The following is a 17,561-nucleotide window of genomic DNA, read 5'->3' as shown; positions in this document are numbered from 1 at the left end:
GGAGTTTCCGGACAATTCAAGGTATGCTCTCATTTTTATAAAAGTTCTCTAGTTCTCTAAGTTTTCTTTGAACTTCTTAATGACTTCAGCGTCGGAGTGTCTACGTCGGGAACCCTCCCGACACCCACTTAACGAGTGTTCGTGACGTAGGTGATGCCCCACAAATTAACTGTATATTGTCTACGTGGATCCGTTTACCAACCAGGTGAGTTCATTTATCGGCCAAATGGACCAGTTTACTAACCAGTCGGATCTCGTGTGCACAGTCTACGCAACTCATTTATTTTAGCTGACTCAATATTATCTGAACATTTTCAGAACATCTTCCTGTATTAACCTTTACATCCCACATCTGCAATAGGCGTGATGATATCCGATAAAAAAATCATATACTTAACAGAACCCCATGCGGCAAGAAATTAGAGAGATGAGTTCATACGCTTCAACTAACTGAATTAATAATTTCAATTCCTCTATAGAACCTCAAACATCGAAAAAGTCGTCTATTACTGTGGTAAGAACACCATTTTTGGCCCATGATATTCTGGCATCTGATACTTCTGGTGGGAAAATGGATGCTGCAGCAGAAAAATAACAGCATGCAGATTTACTCCTTGCAAACTTCAGCTCTTTCAATCTGCTCTCTACAACTCATCTACAGACATGCAAGTTAATATTCGAAAATTCAACGTTGGAAGAGATGCATGGGTTTTAAGATATAATTTGACTGTGATATATGATCGTTTACCTGACAACTGTTAAGTGCCAAGAAGTTTATCTTTTGCATTACACTCATTTGATATTATCACTGTCAAGGAAAACAATCGTGTATATATGTTACTTTATGATACAAACCTTTCGATCTCTTTCTGTGCTTTGAGATGTATTTCTTGACATTTATTGAAGTCTGTTACCATAAAAGAAAGGAAATCCATGTTGCCAATTGGTGAGTTGAAATTTAAAAAGACCTCATCAGATATATATACATACAAGGGTTAATTATATCTACCTCTCCCGAAGTTTGTCGTATTAACAAAAAAAATCAAACTATACTTAAATAGTATATACACCTCCCTTGATGTTTAATATCCGTGAAAATTAATAAATAAATCCAATAACTTTTAACATTGCACACAATCCCCTTAAGTTTGTATTTTTCTTATATTTAACCCATGAAAATGTAGATAAATACAAACCTAAGAGTGTAAAATGTAAAATAAATACAAACTTGTTGAGGGTGTTGGTAATTTTAGAAGTTATGTGATTTATTTATTATTTGTTACAAACTCTAAGGAGGTAAATGTAATATATAAATATAGTTGGATTTTTTTGAAACAATGACAAAACTTAGAGGAGGTATATGTAATTATTACTATATACAATAATAGATAGTACAATGACAGATCGATCAATAGATAGATACAACAATAGATATGTAGGTAGGGAGGTAGGAAAACTAATAAAACGTTAGACAAATGACTTTCACCTGTATGAAGTTTTCAACATCCTTACATTGTCCATGTTATAATGTTCAATACTTTTCCGGTTATCCATTCTTGGCAATATGGCGTATTAGGGATACTTCAAGACATGGTTCACCTGAAAGTAAAGATGCAAGTGAGTCAAATTACTCGTAAAAAACTCGTGAGCGGCTAGGTCAAAACTCGACTTAACCTTGATATTACCAAACTCGAGTCTTTGCTTGAGTCGAGTTCGAGTTTTAGTTGTTTCTGCTCGAGTGATTAACTACATATATATATATATATATATATTTATTTAGAAGATATAACATTTAATGAATGTTTTTTGGTCAATATTTACTTAGAAATTTTAAACCCTAAACTTTTTTGTCAACGCTAGGATGACTTTCGAGTGTTTCGAGCAATAGCTCGAACACCTCGAGACGTACAGGAGTCAAGCCTCGAACTTGAAATTGATTACTCGATCGAGTTCAAGAATATAGAATTTAAATAGAGTCTAGGACATGACTCAACTAGTGTGCACCCCTATCTAAAAGGACTTGATGTAAGCAACTATGTCACATCTGTGATCAACAAGTAGGGAGAGAGTACCTCTGGGTCAATATTTCTGCCGAGTTCACTTGAATGAATTGAAACTTCGGTCACTTCGTACCTTAGGAAATGTTTAAGCCTCAAATTCCGTGTCTCAAGAGCTGACTCAGTCGGATACATTGTCATCTCTGATGCCTTAAAATTTAAATGCTTCGAAAGCAGTGTGCACATCTCTTATATGTCCACAAAGGAGATTGGAAAGGCAAATCTTCTTCAAGAATTTTGGTTATTGGATCTGAAAGGCATACACATTCTATCAAGGATGTTCCAACTTTTTAACCATTTCTTTCCTCTTCACAAGTTGAAAAGGAGAGAAAATAGTTTATAATCAGCTTAGTTAACCTGAGGTTACATCATATCCATCCATTCTCAAGGTTCGGTCGATACTACCTTTGTGGACACTGCCCTGAACCATTCACATTTTGCCATGTGTCAATGGTTTTTTTTAAAAAATTTGACCAACCCCTCGAAACCAAACCATGATTGAAATACTTGTCACGTATCATCCATCGGCTGGTTAAGGGCAATGTCCTTACAGCCAGCGTCGACGGAACCCACGGAACCATTCTCAATATCGGAAAAGCTAAAGCACAAGTCGGAGCCCACATATTTTATGTACGTTTTTTTTTTGTTAATATAGCATAAATCAAGTCGGCCCACCCGGGCCTTTAGTGCATAAAATTCAAATTAGATCGGTTGATAATTTATGAATTATATGATTTTTAAAGAACTAGATAGACCGAGATTGATACATTTATATTGAAGAATTATAACGAAATGATAAATAATGCCTTATTTTAAAATGTCATTCCTATGAATCTAAATATTTTGTTCCATGTTATATCATTTGGATCGTCAACAAGCATAGTCATTAGAAAACTGCTCATATATAAAGTTTGAATTGATAAAAGATTGCTAATATTATTTTACATTTGTTGGCCCACAAAATAATTCTTGTTGTCTTGCACCATGCAGCAGTAGAGTGAAAGCCCATTTTCATAGAGGAGAATAACCGCGACGAAGAAAACCCTCCACGGAATTCAAACAAAAAGAGAGGGAAAAAACATCAATGGGATTACACCAACTTTCAGAGATGAAAGAATGAGAGACGTAAGAGATTTGGTCGTCAACTTTTATAACATTAATATATTTGTTTTTACACAATCAGTTCTTACACAGACATACTTTTGATCTGTATTAATCTTTTGATCAAAATATACATTGAATCAGTTCAAGCTATTTTTGCCCTTTCACATACTGATTTAGATCAATAATAACTTAATCAGTTGTTAACCCACACGATCACAACAAAAACGTTTCATAAATGATTATAAAAATTCAAAGTAACAACCTCGATATTTTATGTTATATTGAAAATGGGTTTTTTGAGAAGTAATAAATAAATTGTAATTGCATTTAAGATAAGTTTATTTTGAAATAGGAAATAATTATAGAATTAAAATAAATTACAGAAGGGCCGAAAATGAAGTGCAAAATTGGCTTTGGGCCATTGCCCATTAACGAGAAGGAACGATGTCAGTCCACTGAATAGGATCGCAAAACTATCGACTGTCAAGAAAAATTGGAGGAAAAAAAAAACACAGGAAGAAAATACTGAAGATAAACAACATATTATCACACCATGGGACGCAGTGAATGAACAGAGTTACGTGCAAATTATGCGTTAGTTTCTTCGATAGTTGATTGAGAAAGAAGAAAATGGTGCTTGGTTGTCGGTTCTTGATGTCAAGGGCTCTATCTTTTGCGGCAGTTCCGGCAATTGGCACGGGCACCGGCGTTACTCTTCAAGAAATCGCTTCCAACCACCCTAAAAGTATATGGGTTCTTTTCGTTAGAGAGAGATTACTGGATTTATTTTCAAGTTACTTGCTTAAACAGTAGGCAACAGAGATAATGACTCGGGTCTTTAAATCTCACGAATGAGTTTCAGCTAATTTCTTTCTTCAAGATTTTGGGACTTCTGGTCGCAATACCTACTTAGAAGAGGCTGGATTTTACACTGATGTTGTACACGACCAGTTGGATTTTTTTATCTATTTTTATCACTGAAAGAATTAACCACATCACAATTTGGTGTTTAAAATTTGAATATATCATTTCGGTTAAGTTTTATTCCATGCTTTACGACGCTTTGAATGCTTCGTTACCTTGTGTTAAAGGACTGAAGCTGGTAGAGGGATCAAAGTTATTTTATTTTGTATCACATAATACCGATCCTATTAGAATGGGGGATATTTTGCTATTCTTACGTGTATTGGGTGCTAACAAGTGCTAGGGAATAGTCTATAACTCTTGGTTCTTTCTATTTTTCATTCTTGTAAGTTCCCAATAAACACTATGTGAACATTTTTCTCCCATCTGTGCAAACTTCTTGTTTGTGAAATATCCCAGTTTTCAAATTCGGCTCTCTGCTGTAAAAGGAGCATCTTTGCAGACCTGGATAACGGTGACTTTTGTGCTATTCTCGAACTGCGTATTCAATTTAATGACTCTGGGTTTCCAATTCGTGTCATGATCCATTATGTGCAGGCATGAGGTTTATAATATAATGGTTAGCGATTTAGCAATCATGTTCGGGTTTCCAGATGATAAGTTCATTGATGGAATTGATCTGTAGGTATTGCAAAGGTTGTGCTGAAAAAGGGAAAGACTCAACTATTCAAAGATGGCAACCCTATGGTGTACAGTGGTGCCGTTGATAGGATAATTGGCAGACCACCTCCCAAAACTGGCGACGCTGTGCTGGTGACTGATGGGACAGAAAAGCCAATTGGCTGGGGCTTATACAACTCAGTTTCCATGTTCTGCGTTCGGCTCATGCAGCTGGAGGATGAAACAGCATTGTATCTGTCCAATAGTTTATATGTGTTCTGTTTAGTTTTTCAAATGTATTTTCTTGATAGCTTCATTAATCAATTATTCGATTTGGTGCAGTGATCCATCTTGTGTGTTGAATGTGGATAGATTGCTTGAGACAAGAATCAGTGCTGCTATTAACTTGAGGGAGCTGCTTGGGCTCCCTGCTGCCGAGACAAATGCATATCGTCTAGTCAACAGTGAAGGAGATCGGTAGTAATCTCCTACAAAATATGTCAAGTTTTTAATAGGTTTGGGATTAATGCACTAGAAATCTGACCACTTTTGACATTTTATTGTGCTGTGATACATGCTGTGACACCATGCCAAGTGCCAACTGTTAATAAAGCTATTATTGCATATTTGCTATTGGAAAAGGAAAGTATGCAATTTTCCATCTGTCTCGTAGTCACCGAAAGACTTTAACGTAGTCCATGTTGTATGGTATGATGGTATGCCTTCTGAAATATCACGGTTCGCGATATGTATTTTCTTTATTATGAATTCAAATACTTGCGTGCCGTACTCTTTTTTAAAAAGTAGATCTGATATTTTAAGGGGACCCTATAATTTATTTACATTATTAAATGCATTGGTTTATTCCTGTGAGAGAGTATCTAATCAGGAAAATCATATCCCTCCTCCTTCATCGAGCTGGTACAACCTTATTTGTATGATCAGTTGTGTACTCACTGTATTCTTGTGCAGGTTGTCAGGTCTTATTGTTGATATTTTTGGAGATGAAGCGGTGATTGCTTCCTCTGCTGCATGGGTTGAAAAGTACAAGCAACAAATAAAGCATTACATTGGCCAAATAAAAAATATCAACCATATAACCTGGAGACCGTCAATAGAGATCTTGAAGGAGGAGGGATATGATTTTCCTGATCCAGGAGTTATAGATTCATCAAATCCTCCTAGAACAGTAAAGGTAAAATATGATTATGGTGCGAGAATGCTTACACCTGATCAGATTAAATTAGGCCTGAATCACTTTTTGTTTTTGTCATGAAATTTTTGTTCCATATAATATCATCAGATTGTATTCTAATATATGTTTTTTGCCTCAGCCAGGTTGTCGAGAATGGTGTTTCTTATCTTGTCTCGTTGGAAGGGCAGAAAACTGGCTTCTATGCTGACCAGCGTGAGAACCGGCTATACATAATGTCAATTTCAGAAGGCCAGAAAGTACTAGACATCTGCTGCTATACTGGAGGTTTTGCTCTAAATGCAGCGTCTGGTGGTGCTCTTAGAGTAACTGGTAAATTTGTATTGTTTACTTAAAAAAAAAAAAGAAAAAAGAAAAAAGAAAAAAACAATGTATCCATGTGTCAGCAACACTTTTACATAAATTTAGTCAAAATAATTTTCAGGATTTCCAAGCCAAAAAGTCTCCATTAAGAGTGTTTGAACAAACATGGTGAATGACCCTGTCATTACTTTATCTAGTTTTTCCTCCATAACTAAGAATTGATCATTACGTTGGCTTGTAGGTGTGGATTCATCTTCCCCTGCACTGGAAATTGCCAAGGAGAACATTGTTCTCAATAACCTTGATCCAAGTAAACTATCGTTTTTGAGGCAAGATGCTACAGATTTTATGAAAGGAGCAATCTCCAGAGGTGATTCGTGGGATATAGTCATATTGGATCCACCTAAATTAGCTCCTCGAAGAAAGGTACTTTAACACACTTCATTTGATGGATTTAGCAGTCATCCATATGGTGTCGTGACAACTGACAGACATGCACTCTTTTGAATCTATGATGAGGTGTTCTCAACCCTTGAGAGCATTTGTGGACTATCCGATTAGTTTATAGCATTGACACAGTAGGTTTTCTAGAACTTATCTCCTGGTTATTCATGCCTTGAAAAACACACCCTTTGGAGCATTTGTTTATCGTGGTATTAATTTGGCAACTAGAATTAGCATATATTTCTTTATCCTCTCCCAAGTGTTTTTTTTTAAAGAATTTAACTTCTTTAGTGAATATTTGATTTGTATTTGTAGGTATTGCAAAGCGCAACTGGGATGTATAGAAATCTTAATTGCCTGGCTATGCAAATAACAAGAAGGGGTGGTTTGTTAATGACCTGCTCGTGTTCTGGAGCAGTGACCCAAAGTGGGATGTTTTTACGAATTCTACAGGCAAGTTACATGTCAACACATTTAGAAGATATGTCTCACTGAACATCTTTAAGCTAACATTTCGAAGTTCACTCACTTATCTGGCTGAGTAAATATCTGTTACAGGAGCAACGCACAAGGTGACATGCTTTTCTGTTTGTTTTTTGCTGGTCAGGGTGCTGCATCTATGGCTGGGCGAAAGATCACAATTATACGTCAAGCTGGTGCAGCCTGTGATCACCCCATCGATCCTTCATATCCAGAGGGGGCATATCTCACCACTGTATTGCTTAGAGTGCTGTGAAATTGCTCGGAGCAGCGCAAGGACAAGGGATCCATGCGGCATCTTCAATCTTATTTTCATGATTTTCCTTGATCCAGGATAAGGATTTCAATTTGCCATTTTGCTCCTTCCAGGAGTTACGGGGGCATCGCGTCTTGATAAGGAACAAAATTTGCATTTATATCCTGCAACTGTAAGTTCATGATGGTTCTTATCCTGCATGTGATTGATCGTCACTTTTAGTTCAGTTCCAATGATCACATTTGGTCGTCTAATCAATCTCTGTTTCGCTCCAAGCACACAAAATTTAGGGTGACCTTTTCTTTTAATTCTGTATACAGTAACACAAGATTGCTGGTAGTGGCATTTGTTTAATTTGCTTTTCTTCTTGCATATCGATAAACAAGAATATTGGTTGTAGAGGTTAGTTCCTGAGAAATGATCTCCACGTACGTGAAATATCAATATTTGTAACTCGTGCAGATTTATTTTCGAAAATTTGATGTATCGTTCGCCACCTCAATTAACGAATACCTCGATCAGAAACATCAAACAACATGAGAATTCCGTTTTGAGTGACAATTACGCTTTAAAAACACGAATAAAATAATGACAAGTAAAATGAAAATTGAGTTATTTACATAAGATTGCTATTGGTACATGCATTCTACCCAAAGAAAATAAAAACACAACTCCAGTATAATCATGGGATCAAACGACAAGTTACCAGTTGCTGATGGGATGTGCATGGCGTGTTTTCTCATCACGAAGTCTAAACTGATCCTCGGGCAGAATGGGCCTTTTGAGCCAAGAAAATACGATCTTAAAGTTTTTTAGAATAGGACAAACAGCGAGTCATATAAGATACCAGTAGTTCCACTTGATACAAGATAAGCCAGAGATGGGCTTGAGTGAAGTGAACTAAAACGGAGCTCGAAAGCTATTTTAGCGAACTCCTGGATTCCTATTCCAGGACAAATAAGATGGATCTCCAAGTTGTCTGAGAGGAAACATGTCATATGATTCAAGTCGAGTCAAGTTTCGAATCAATACAAATATATTTTGGGCCGTTGTGTATCGTGATTATCATCCATGATTAAATCTCAGGTGTCAATCAAAGTAATTAGAAAAAGAATTATTATTCATTGTAAAAAATCACATACACAACATATATGTTTACTATAGCTGGAATTAGGTCGAGAAATAATGTACCTCGGCTTGATCAGATAAATTAGAGTAAAAATCATGGCCAAGACTCAGCATAATCCACCCATTGTTAGATATGCAATACCCATAAAATCGTTCTTCCCTCCGAGCCAGCTGGTGAATATTATGTTCCTGTAACAGTTCTGCAGCTCTTCCAACATTTAGAAAATTTTATGGGAAAATAGAAGTGAATCTCAAAAAAAGGCGAAGCTGTACAAATCTGTTAGAAGATTCTTTCAGTTAGAAAATTCTTTCAGTTAGAAAATTCTTTTATTCTTTTATTCATTGTACGAAGCTGTACATTGAAAGAGTTGTCAATAAAAGATTATTTTATCTACACAGGGTTCAATTTGAAGATGTTCATTCTTTCTAAGTTTTGTCAAACACCTAAAAAGGAGAAATTGTGGAAACTTAGTTTCGGTGGTTTGACAAATTGAGCATAAAATATATTAAACTAACTAATCAAGGAAACTGAAAGGAACTGATCTAATATACACAAACTATTGGTTGCCTAACTGAAGATTAGTGCGCAGAAAATCAACGGCAACTGAACTAAGCTAACTAAATATTGTAGTCGACTGAATGATATGTTGGGAACTGATCAGTTACCCTAAAATCAGTTGAGAGCAGTCAGCTTTTCCTATCGACTTTGTCAACACTGATGAAACAGTTTTACACATCATCAGTTAAGGAATGTAGCTATCAACGGACAAAGTGCACAAGAGCAGACTGTAACTTATAATGGGGACGCCGCATTTCAGCAATGCAACAGTGTACCACTGTCAGAAGAATGTTGATATGGCAAACAATGGATATAAAGTTTCAAATCAAATTCATTGTTACCGTTGGAAACAAAAACTATAAATAGCTGAGAAGAGTAGCGGAGAAAACACCTAACGATATAGACACATAATCAAACAAGCTGCTATTCTGCTGAAATCTCTTCACAAACAATCTGTTCATACTCAGAAGATTTCAAATCTCACACTTAGCATATACATTCATAGCATTCAAGGTTATAATTTGAGCTTATAAGCTCACAAACTTACTGTTGTATTATTCGATCTAATAGAGATCAGTTGTGCTAAGTAGTTTCAATTCAGTCGAGTACTATAAACTGTATCGAAACTAAGATTTTCAGTTTGGTATTGTTAAGTCCAAAACTGAAGTGGGTCTGTACAATTCTTTGTATTTGATCAAAGTCTTTTAGTGAATTTCATATCTCATAGATAGAAGGGGTGCGTAGGAGTAATTGAAATCTCCGAACATTCATAAATCTTGTGCCTCTTAATTTCAGTTTTATTCTATCTATCAGTCAGTTTATTTTCGCACTTTATTTAGTTAACTGATCGACATTGACATACAATATTCCCGAATTCAGTTTATCACTAAACTGACTCATTATTCGAAAAGAGTGTAAAATTGTCAATATTTATTCAAATCCTCCTTCTAAACACTTCCTCACCTCCCAACCGATCCTATCAAGTTGGCAATGAAAGTTTGTTTTTAGCTAAACCATGAAATCAGCCGATCTCCAAGGAATTGACAAGATCCACTGGTTTTTTTTCCTGTCTAGTTTACTTCATGCATAATCAGCATTCGAGTATCCAACTAAATTGAAAGTTTAACACTTTGTATACCAGAGGCATACATTTTGAGTTTCTTTTAAGTATTAAGAATTATTTTAGCTGCTAAATAATGATATTGCTTATGATCAGATTGAAACAAGCACACATTCATACAACAAACATAATATCATGTCTTCTTTGCCTAAAACCTTGTGCAACTAATCGGGTTTTGTTTCTAATTATTGTTTCTTCTTCATTTAATTTATTTCTAAAAACCTATCGAGTTCTTATAACTGACTGATGATTAGGACTAGGTACTAAACATCATACCTTATTTCTTTCAAGTTGATTTAGTTCATCTTGCATGGCTTCTATCTAACTGCTATACATAATTGCTTCATCAATTTTATTAGGTTCTATTTGAGTACCTATTTGGCTAATTGATGTGAAATTTCTGATTCTGGAGAATCATGAATCATGTTGTTCACATTAACTTCATATTCTCTATCTATTTCCAAATAAATGTTCCTTCTTTGATTACTCAAATTAGCAAGGTTAGTTTGATTATCAATAATCTCAGTTCCATAAAAAAAAAAACATGTATCGTTTCTTTTACGTTCAATGTCTTATTATTAAACACTCAGTTCCATAAAAAAAAACATGTATCGTTTCTTTTACGTTCAATGTCTTATTATTAAACACTCTAAAAGCCTTTAATGACCGTAGAGTAACAAATAAAATGCCAGCATCAGACTCAATATAAAAAATAAAATAGATGATTATTGTCACTATTGAGAATATAATATTTGCATCCAAACACATGAAAATAAGAAAAAGTGGGTTTCTGATTATTCCATAATTCATAAGGAGTTTTACCATCTTTTTTAAATCATAATCATGTTTTGTCTATAACAAGTATTGTTTAATGATTCTGTCCAAAATCGTTGAAAAATCCTAGAATCATCTAGCAGCTTCTTTTAAGATCTGATTCCTTCACTCAGCCACACTGTTTTGCTGAGGTGTTCGAGCTGTTAAGTACTCATGTTTGATTTCTTGATCATCTAGATAAGATTAGAGAATTTTATTTGTAAACTTAGTTCCACGATCACTTTGGATCATGTTTATCCCAAAAGATTTCTCATTTTGAACACGTTTTAAAAAATTGATCACCTGAACACTAGCATGACCTTTACCACTGAGGAAAATTACTGAAATAAATTTAGAAAAATCATCGATAATTATTAGGTTGTATATCATTCTCCTAAGCTAAGGACTGTTATGAGTTCAAAAAGATTCATGTGCAATAGTTCTAAGGATCAAGAGGTTAATTTACTCATTTTATTTTTAAAACTATATCTGACTTGCTTACCAAGTTGGCATGCTGAACAAACCTTCACTACAACAAAAATGACTTTCCGCAGCGCACATTGCACGCTGCACAACTGAAATCTGTTGAAAGTTCAAGATTATCCGCAACGTACATGTGCACGATGTTAATACTATTATCCGCGGCATGCATATGTACGCCGTTAATACAATTATCCGCAGCGTGCAATGTACGCTGCTAATATTCATATGCAACATCTAATTTTAGCGACAGTTTCTTAACCGTCACTAATTCAGATCAGCGACGGCTCAACAAATTAGCGACGATATGAATAATCCGTCACTAATTTTTTTGTTAAAATAAAAAAATTACTTTTATAATTTAATAAATTTATATAAAAAAAAACTTACAATCTGACTATTCTAACATACTCATGATTTTAACTAACACTTTAAAATTAACCAAAAATTGAAACGAAAAAACGTACCCTAAATCAAAACTAAAATGAGAGAAAAATTTTAAGTGTTGTGAAGTGGTGTGGAAGAATGAATCGGAAATATGGATATTTATAGCCATTTTGCGACGGTTTTTGGTATATCCGTCGCTATTAGCGACGGTTTGTTTTATAACTGTCGCAATTAGCGACGGTTATTTTAAAACTGCCGTAATTAGCGACGGTTTTTATAAAACTGTCGCTTATCTAAAATTTCCGACGGTTTGTTTCAAAATCAGCGACGGTTTGATTCGCGACGATTTTTATAAAACCGTCGCTGATTTAAAATTTCCAAAGCGTACCAATTTCCATGCCGTAAATAATAATATTAACGACGTGCGATTAATGTAAACCGTTATTAGTCTAGACACGATTTTTTTTAAAATTTTTTTCTATTAACAGCGAACATAAACATGCACGATGTTAATAATACTATTAACGGCGTGTTTTTATTGTGCACTGTGAAAATTGCATAGGTTATTAATAGCACACATAAATGTATGCTGCGGATATTACTATCCGCAGCGTGCTTTTAATGCACGTCGTTATTTCTGTCAAGTGCAACAATATTAACAGCGCACATATGGGTGCACGCCGTTAAAAGTAATATTCGCAGCGTGCTTTTAATGCACGCTGTTGATGACGTGCTGCGGAAAATCATTTTTCTTGTAGTACTTGTTTTTAACCAACTCAATTTTTGACAGACCAACAACCAAATCTTGTTTACACAGATTGTTGATAGATTTAAAGTTCAAATGATTAAGTTTCTTATGTCACAACCAGTGTTTATAATTATTAATAGCAGCAAAATAAGTAGGAGAGACTAGATAATCACTATTCCTGTAAATCTTATAAATATTTCCATTTCTTATGCCTGTCAGCAAAGCTCGATTATCAGCATTCTTCTAATCAAATTATAGTGCATATTCTCAACAAGTAAGACATATTTTATAACAACATTTTTGTTAGTAATTTTAATCTTACCCACAGTTTTATCCTTTGTATTGTCACCAAATGTAATCTTTGGCCCCTCATATTTGATGAGTTTTGTTAACAGCTGGTCTTGACAAGCCATATGCCTTGATCATCCACTGTCCAGGTAACTGACTAAATCTTTGAGCGCTTCTTCTTTTTTTTTTTACTTACAGAAACAAGTATGGTTAACTGATATACAATCCTATTTGGGTTCAAAATAGATTAATATTTTTTGAACCCACACCTGGATCATCCTGATTAGCAGAACCCTTTGTTTTTTCATCAAGGGTTGTGCGAAACATGCTTATGTTGTGCTATGTGAGTGTTGGTAAAAAATATTGTTTCACTTTGCTTTCTTCGTTGTTCAACATGTATCATTATCCTTTTTGAACAAGCTTGTTATAGTATCGGTTAGGCTTACCCTTCTTAAAATTATATCCTTCAAAACTTGATATGTGAGCAGACCAGTTAGGTTGTGTGTCATGGGAGAGACTAATATCTTGGTTCAACAAGAAGCAGACATCAATACCTACATCGACTGTTGAAGATGAATATCTAGCATTTGGGGGTTGTTGTGCACAACTACTATGAATTCAGCAACAATTAAGAGACTAGAGAATTCAAGCCGCTGAGTCCCTAATATTATGTGAAAACACAAGTGCCATAAAAATAATCACTACAAAAAAAAAGGCCTACGACAACGGTTTTTCCCCGTTGTTGTAGGTCTTTTAAAACTGTTGTTAAAGCCTCTGTGGTTAAAGGGTGCGCTCAAAAACAACGGTTTTAATCTGTTGTTGAAGCTACAATTTGCGACGGTTTTTGACAAATCGTCTCAAATAAATTTCGCGACGGATTTTTGTAAAACCGTCGCTAGTTAGTGTCGGTTTGTAATACCGTCGCTAAAATTAGCGACGGTTAGTTAATGCATTCCGTCGCTAATTTTAGCGACAGTTAGTTCATGATTTTCGTCGCTAATATTTTCAGTAAAATAAAAAAAATTTACTTTTAATAATTTAATAATTATAAAAAAACTTGTAATTGGAATAGACTAACAATATATGAGATCTTAACTAAAACATAAAAATTTAACAAAAAATAAAACGAAAAAATTTACCGAATGAGCGGGGGATTCAAAAACTTAGAACAATTTTTTAAAATTTACCGAACCTAAAATTATGTAAGAAAAATTTTAAGTGTTATGAAGTTGTGTGTTTTAAAATGGACCGAATGAGCGGGTATTTATAGAAGATTTGCGACGGGTTTTGGTTAACCATGAACCGTCGGAAATTTATAATTTGCGACAGTGTTTTCTGAACCGTCGCTAATATTAGCGTCGGTTTTGCTAAAACCGTCGCTACATTTTGCGACGGTTTAATAACAACTGTCGCTAATTAAAAACATGCGACGGATTTATTTAAAATTGTCGCTAAATATAGCGACGGTTTTAGGACAAACCATCGCTATTTTTAAATTAGCGACGGGTTACATAAAACCGTCGCTAATTGTAGCGACGGTTTCAGCAAAACTGTCGCTAAATATGTTTTACATCACCCTTTTCAACAATAGTTTAAGAAAACCGTTGTCGATTGTCCAAAAAAACACGCTAATAGACAACGTTTCTATAAACCGTTGTCTTTGACTCTAAAAAACGGTCAAGACAACGGTGTTATAGAACCGTTGTCATTGACTCTAAAAACCGTTGTTTTTGACACCTAAAAGACAACGGTAAACACACCTACGACAACGGTTTTCACTAAAATCGTTGGAAAACCGTTGTCAAAAAGCATACGACAACGGTTTTAGTAAAAACCGTTGTCGTAGGTGTGTTGTTGATCTTGATTTTTCTTGTAGTGAATGTACAATTGTGACGCCCCAGATTCGATGACTGTCTCCACTGTACCAAGACGAGTCTTTCCAGCGTGTTTATGTTCTCACTCAAACGCACCTTAGATAAGTTCTCACAGGGTCACCCATCCCAAAATTTCCCCAAGTCAAGCATGATTAATCTTGGAGTTCTTATATGATGAGCTACTGAAAAGAAGATGCATCTTTTTTTATATGAGTAACACCTATGAAATCTTTTAAGAACTTATCAACTCCACATCCTTATCCCTGAACAGTTTTTGGAATCCCTCTCCTTTCAGTATGAGATCGGTTCATTTATGTTTCTTTCGCCTGCCAGGAGCCGCTCATTGTCCGTGCAACCTCATGGAACCGGCGATCACCCCCCGCCCTCTTCGGCTTCAAGCCTCACATGCCCACCAACTTTCGCTTGGTTCGTCCTCGAACCACACCGTACTAGTAGAGGCCAGCTCTGAACCAACTGTGACGTCCCAGATTCAACGATTGTCTCCACTGTACCTGTTGGGACATCAAATTCTCGCACCCAAGATGTAGCGGAAGTTTAAAAATTTGCTTCTCAACAATAAAAACATTGCTTGGGCGTTGCGTGTTTAACAAACCATTCATAGGGTGTTAAGTGATTATACATGCACGTATTAAATGCTGGACGTCAAACTATTCCATAGTTTAAGCAGATATAGTTCTTCTTGTAAATCCCTACGAACGGTTCACCAGCTTTCCTCGTCTAATCAGGTCTACGATCGAAAACCAAGTTCCTCGATTGGATTTCACTAGAAATCGCAAGCGATTTGTGCGTTGAGATTATGGTCTCTGAATTTCAAAAATCTGAAGACAGTGCAGCGACGACGGTGCGGCGATGGAACGAAGGTGAAGGCCGAAAATTTTGTTCTCAAAGAACAAGGTGGTCGTGACTTTCAATTCAAGGGAGAAGAGTGTTGTGTGATTTTGTGTGCAATTTTTTTGGTACAATTTATGATCCCTCATAGTGCACATATAGAATGTAACTCCTAATCCAATTAGGAGTCTCATTCCCACAAGAACTCATATTCCTTGTGGTATTAGGACTCTAATTTCATTATATTAAATTTTTACATTCTTATTTATTATATTATGTGTTAGTCAACTTTTGATAACACATGATATATATAATAATATATGTACATATTGGTATTTACCACTACTAGTACCTATATTTAATTAGCAAATTCTAAATTCACTAAATAAATGACTCTGAATTCATTATAACCACGATCGAAGATCCAAGAGCGCCGATATATCAAGGATACAAGTCTTGTTCATATAATGAAAATTGAAATTTTCGAAAATCAAAATTTTCACTTACCATATTGCGATTTACAAGAACTGCCTATAGTTCTTCTTGTAAATCCATTCTATTGCGACTTTTATCCTTGTTTTAAGCAGCAGATTTGACTAAGAATCTGTTTAGAATATAAGGTAATCTTCCTAATGAGTTTCATGATCTTACGTTGAGAGGCAGACCTCATGGTACCTATTGTATAATTAAAGACTTTATCTATGCAGCTTTCATGGATATACAGATAAAGTATATTGCCATAATTGAATAAAATCGTAAAATTAAAATAAAGATTGTTTTACATTATAGTCAATAAAAACCCGAGCCACAAGTTGGTTTGTTGAGCACCTACTCTAACAGTACGAAGACGAGTTTTTTCAGCGTGCTTATGTTTTCACTCACACGCACCTTAAGAAACTTCCCGGAGGATCACCCATCCCAAAATTTCCTCAAGTCAAGCATGCTTGATCTTGGAGTTATTATGTGATGAACGACCGAACAGAAGATGCACCTTTTTGATATGAGTAATACCTATCAAATTTTTTAAGCACTTTACAACTCCACAGTCTCATACTTGAACAGTTTTTGGAATCCCTCTCCTTCCAATGTGAGATCGGTTTATTCATTTGCCTTCACCTAGAAGCCTGACAGAAGCCGTTCATTGTCCATACAACCTCATGGCACCCGCGATCACCCCCAGGCCTCACAACAATCTAGTCTTAAATTCTCGAACCAAACATATTGACATCATGTATCATTTCATTGGCGATCATTTAATGAAGAAACACATCCGGCTGGAGTACATCTCAATGGAACAACAAGATGATGACAACTTCACTAAGCCATTACCTGACACTGAGTTATTTTACTTTCGTAATATTTTTGGTTTAGTTGATTTTAATTAGTGAATAAATTTAGGGAGAACAAAAAATCGATATGATAAAACAAGGTATCAAATAGGTACGTAACTCCAATTGCTCCGGTTAGATCGTGTGGAAATGTGATTTTATCACACGCTCTAATCATTTTCTCTCTGAAACAAACTAATCATGTTGAAGGGTCCGATATTAATTTTTTTCAAAATTTAGAATTGTCTTTTAATTTCGTATTTATTGTTTTAACGTCTATTATCTAATTTTAAAATATCTTTATTTTTTCACAGACATATGAACCACCAAAATTCATTTTTTGACTTTTCAAATTTTCGAATTTCAACATGTGACATACAGAGACACGTGGATTGTCATGTCTTTATAAAATCAGATTTTATATATAATTATTTCTTATCTTCATTATCTCTTTCCGATTACTTGAATATTCTCCTGTAATCTTCTTGCATTCTTTCATTCCTTGAACTCTTGCACACTAACCGCTTCACAGAGAAACTCAAGACGTTCATCTTAACTATATATGACAATGTCAAGCTACTCCAAAAACACCCTAACCATCAACTT

At 35.2% G+C, this 17,561-nt stretch overlaps 1 protein-coding gene across 4 annotated transcripts; it reads left to right on the top strand.

The window, feature by feature from the left end:
- Positions 1-3,631: 3,631 nt before the first annotated feature.
- LOC140980883 (uncharacterized) lies at positions 3,632-7,744 on the top strand. 4 transcript variants are annotated; one of them, XM_073446974.1, is made up of 8 exons: positions 3,632-3,906; positions 4,711-4,936; positions 5,028-5,162; positions 5,658-5,880; positions 6,024-6,210; positions 6,443-6,627; positions 6,961-7,098; positions 7,253-7,744. In XM_073446974.1, the coding sequence occupies exons 1-8, from the start codon at positions 3,792-3,794 to the stop codon at positions 7,379-7,381; spliced, it is 1,338 nt and encodes a 445-aa protein (XP_073303075.1). In that variant the 5' UTR covers positions 3,632-3,791; the 3' UTR covers positions 7,382-7,744. The 4 variants fall into 4 exon arrangements, with proteins under 4 accessions (XP_073303075.1, XP_073303092.1, XP_073303102.1 ...); XM_073446991.1 differs by having other exon boundaries at positions 3,636-3,906; positions 4,711-4,931; XM_073447001.1 differs by having other exon boundaries at positions 3,636-4,622; positions 4,711-4,931.
- Positions 7,745-17,561: the final 9,817 nt, after the last annotated feature.

Source organism: Primulina huaijiensis, chromosome 1 (genome assembly GCF_012295235.1).
Source record: "Primulina huaijiensis isolate GDHJ02 chromosome 1, ASM1229523v2, whole genome shotgun sequence".
NCBI lineage: Eukaryota > Viridiplantae > Streptophyta > Magnoliopsida > Lamiales > Gesneriaceae > Primulina > Primulina huaijiensis.
This window is presented reverse-complemented; position numbering and strand designations above follow the sequence as displayed.

Excerpts from the sequence above, each read along its gene's own strand:
- LOC140980883 (XM_073446974.1), top strand. The coding sequence starts at position 3,792 with ATGGTGCTTGGTTGTCGGTTCTTGATGTCAAGGGCTCTATCTTTTGCG. Across the intron at positions 3,907-4,710 it reads CGCTTCCAACCACCCTAAAA|GTATTGCAAAGGTTGTGCTG; the intron begins GTATATGGGTTC and ends ATTGATCTGTAG. Across the intron at positions 6,211-6,442 it reads TGGTGCTCTTAGAGTAACTG|GTGTGGATTCATCTTCCCCT; the intron begins GTAAATTTGTAT and ends GTTGGCTTGTAG.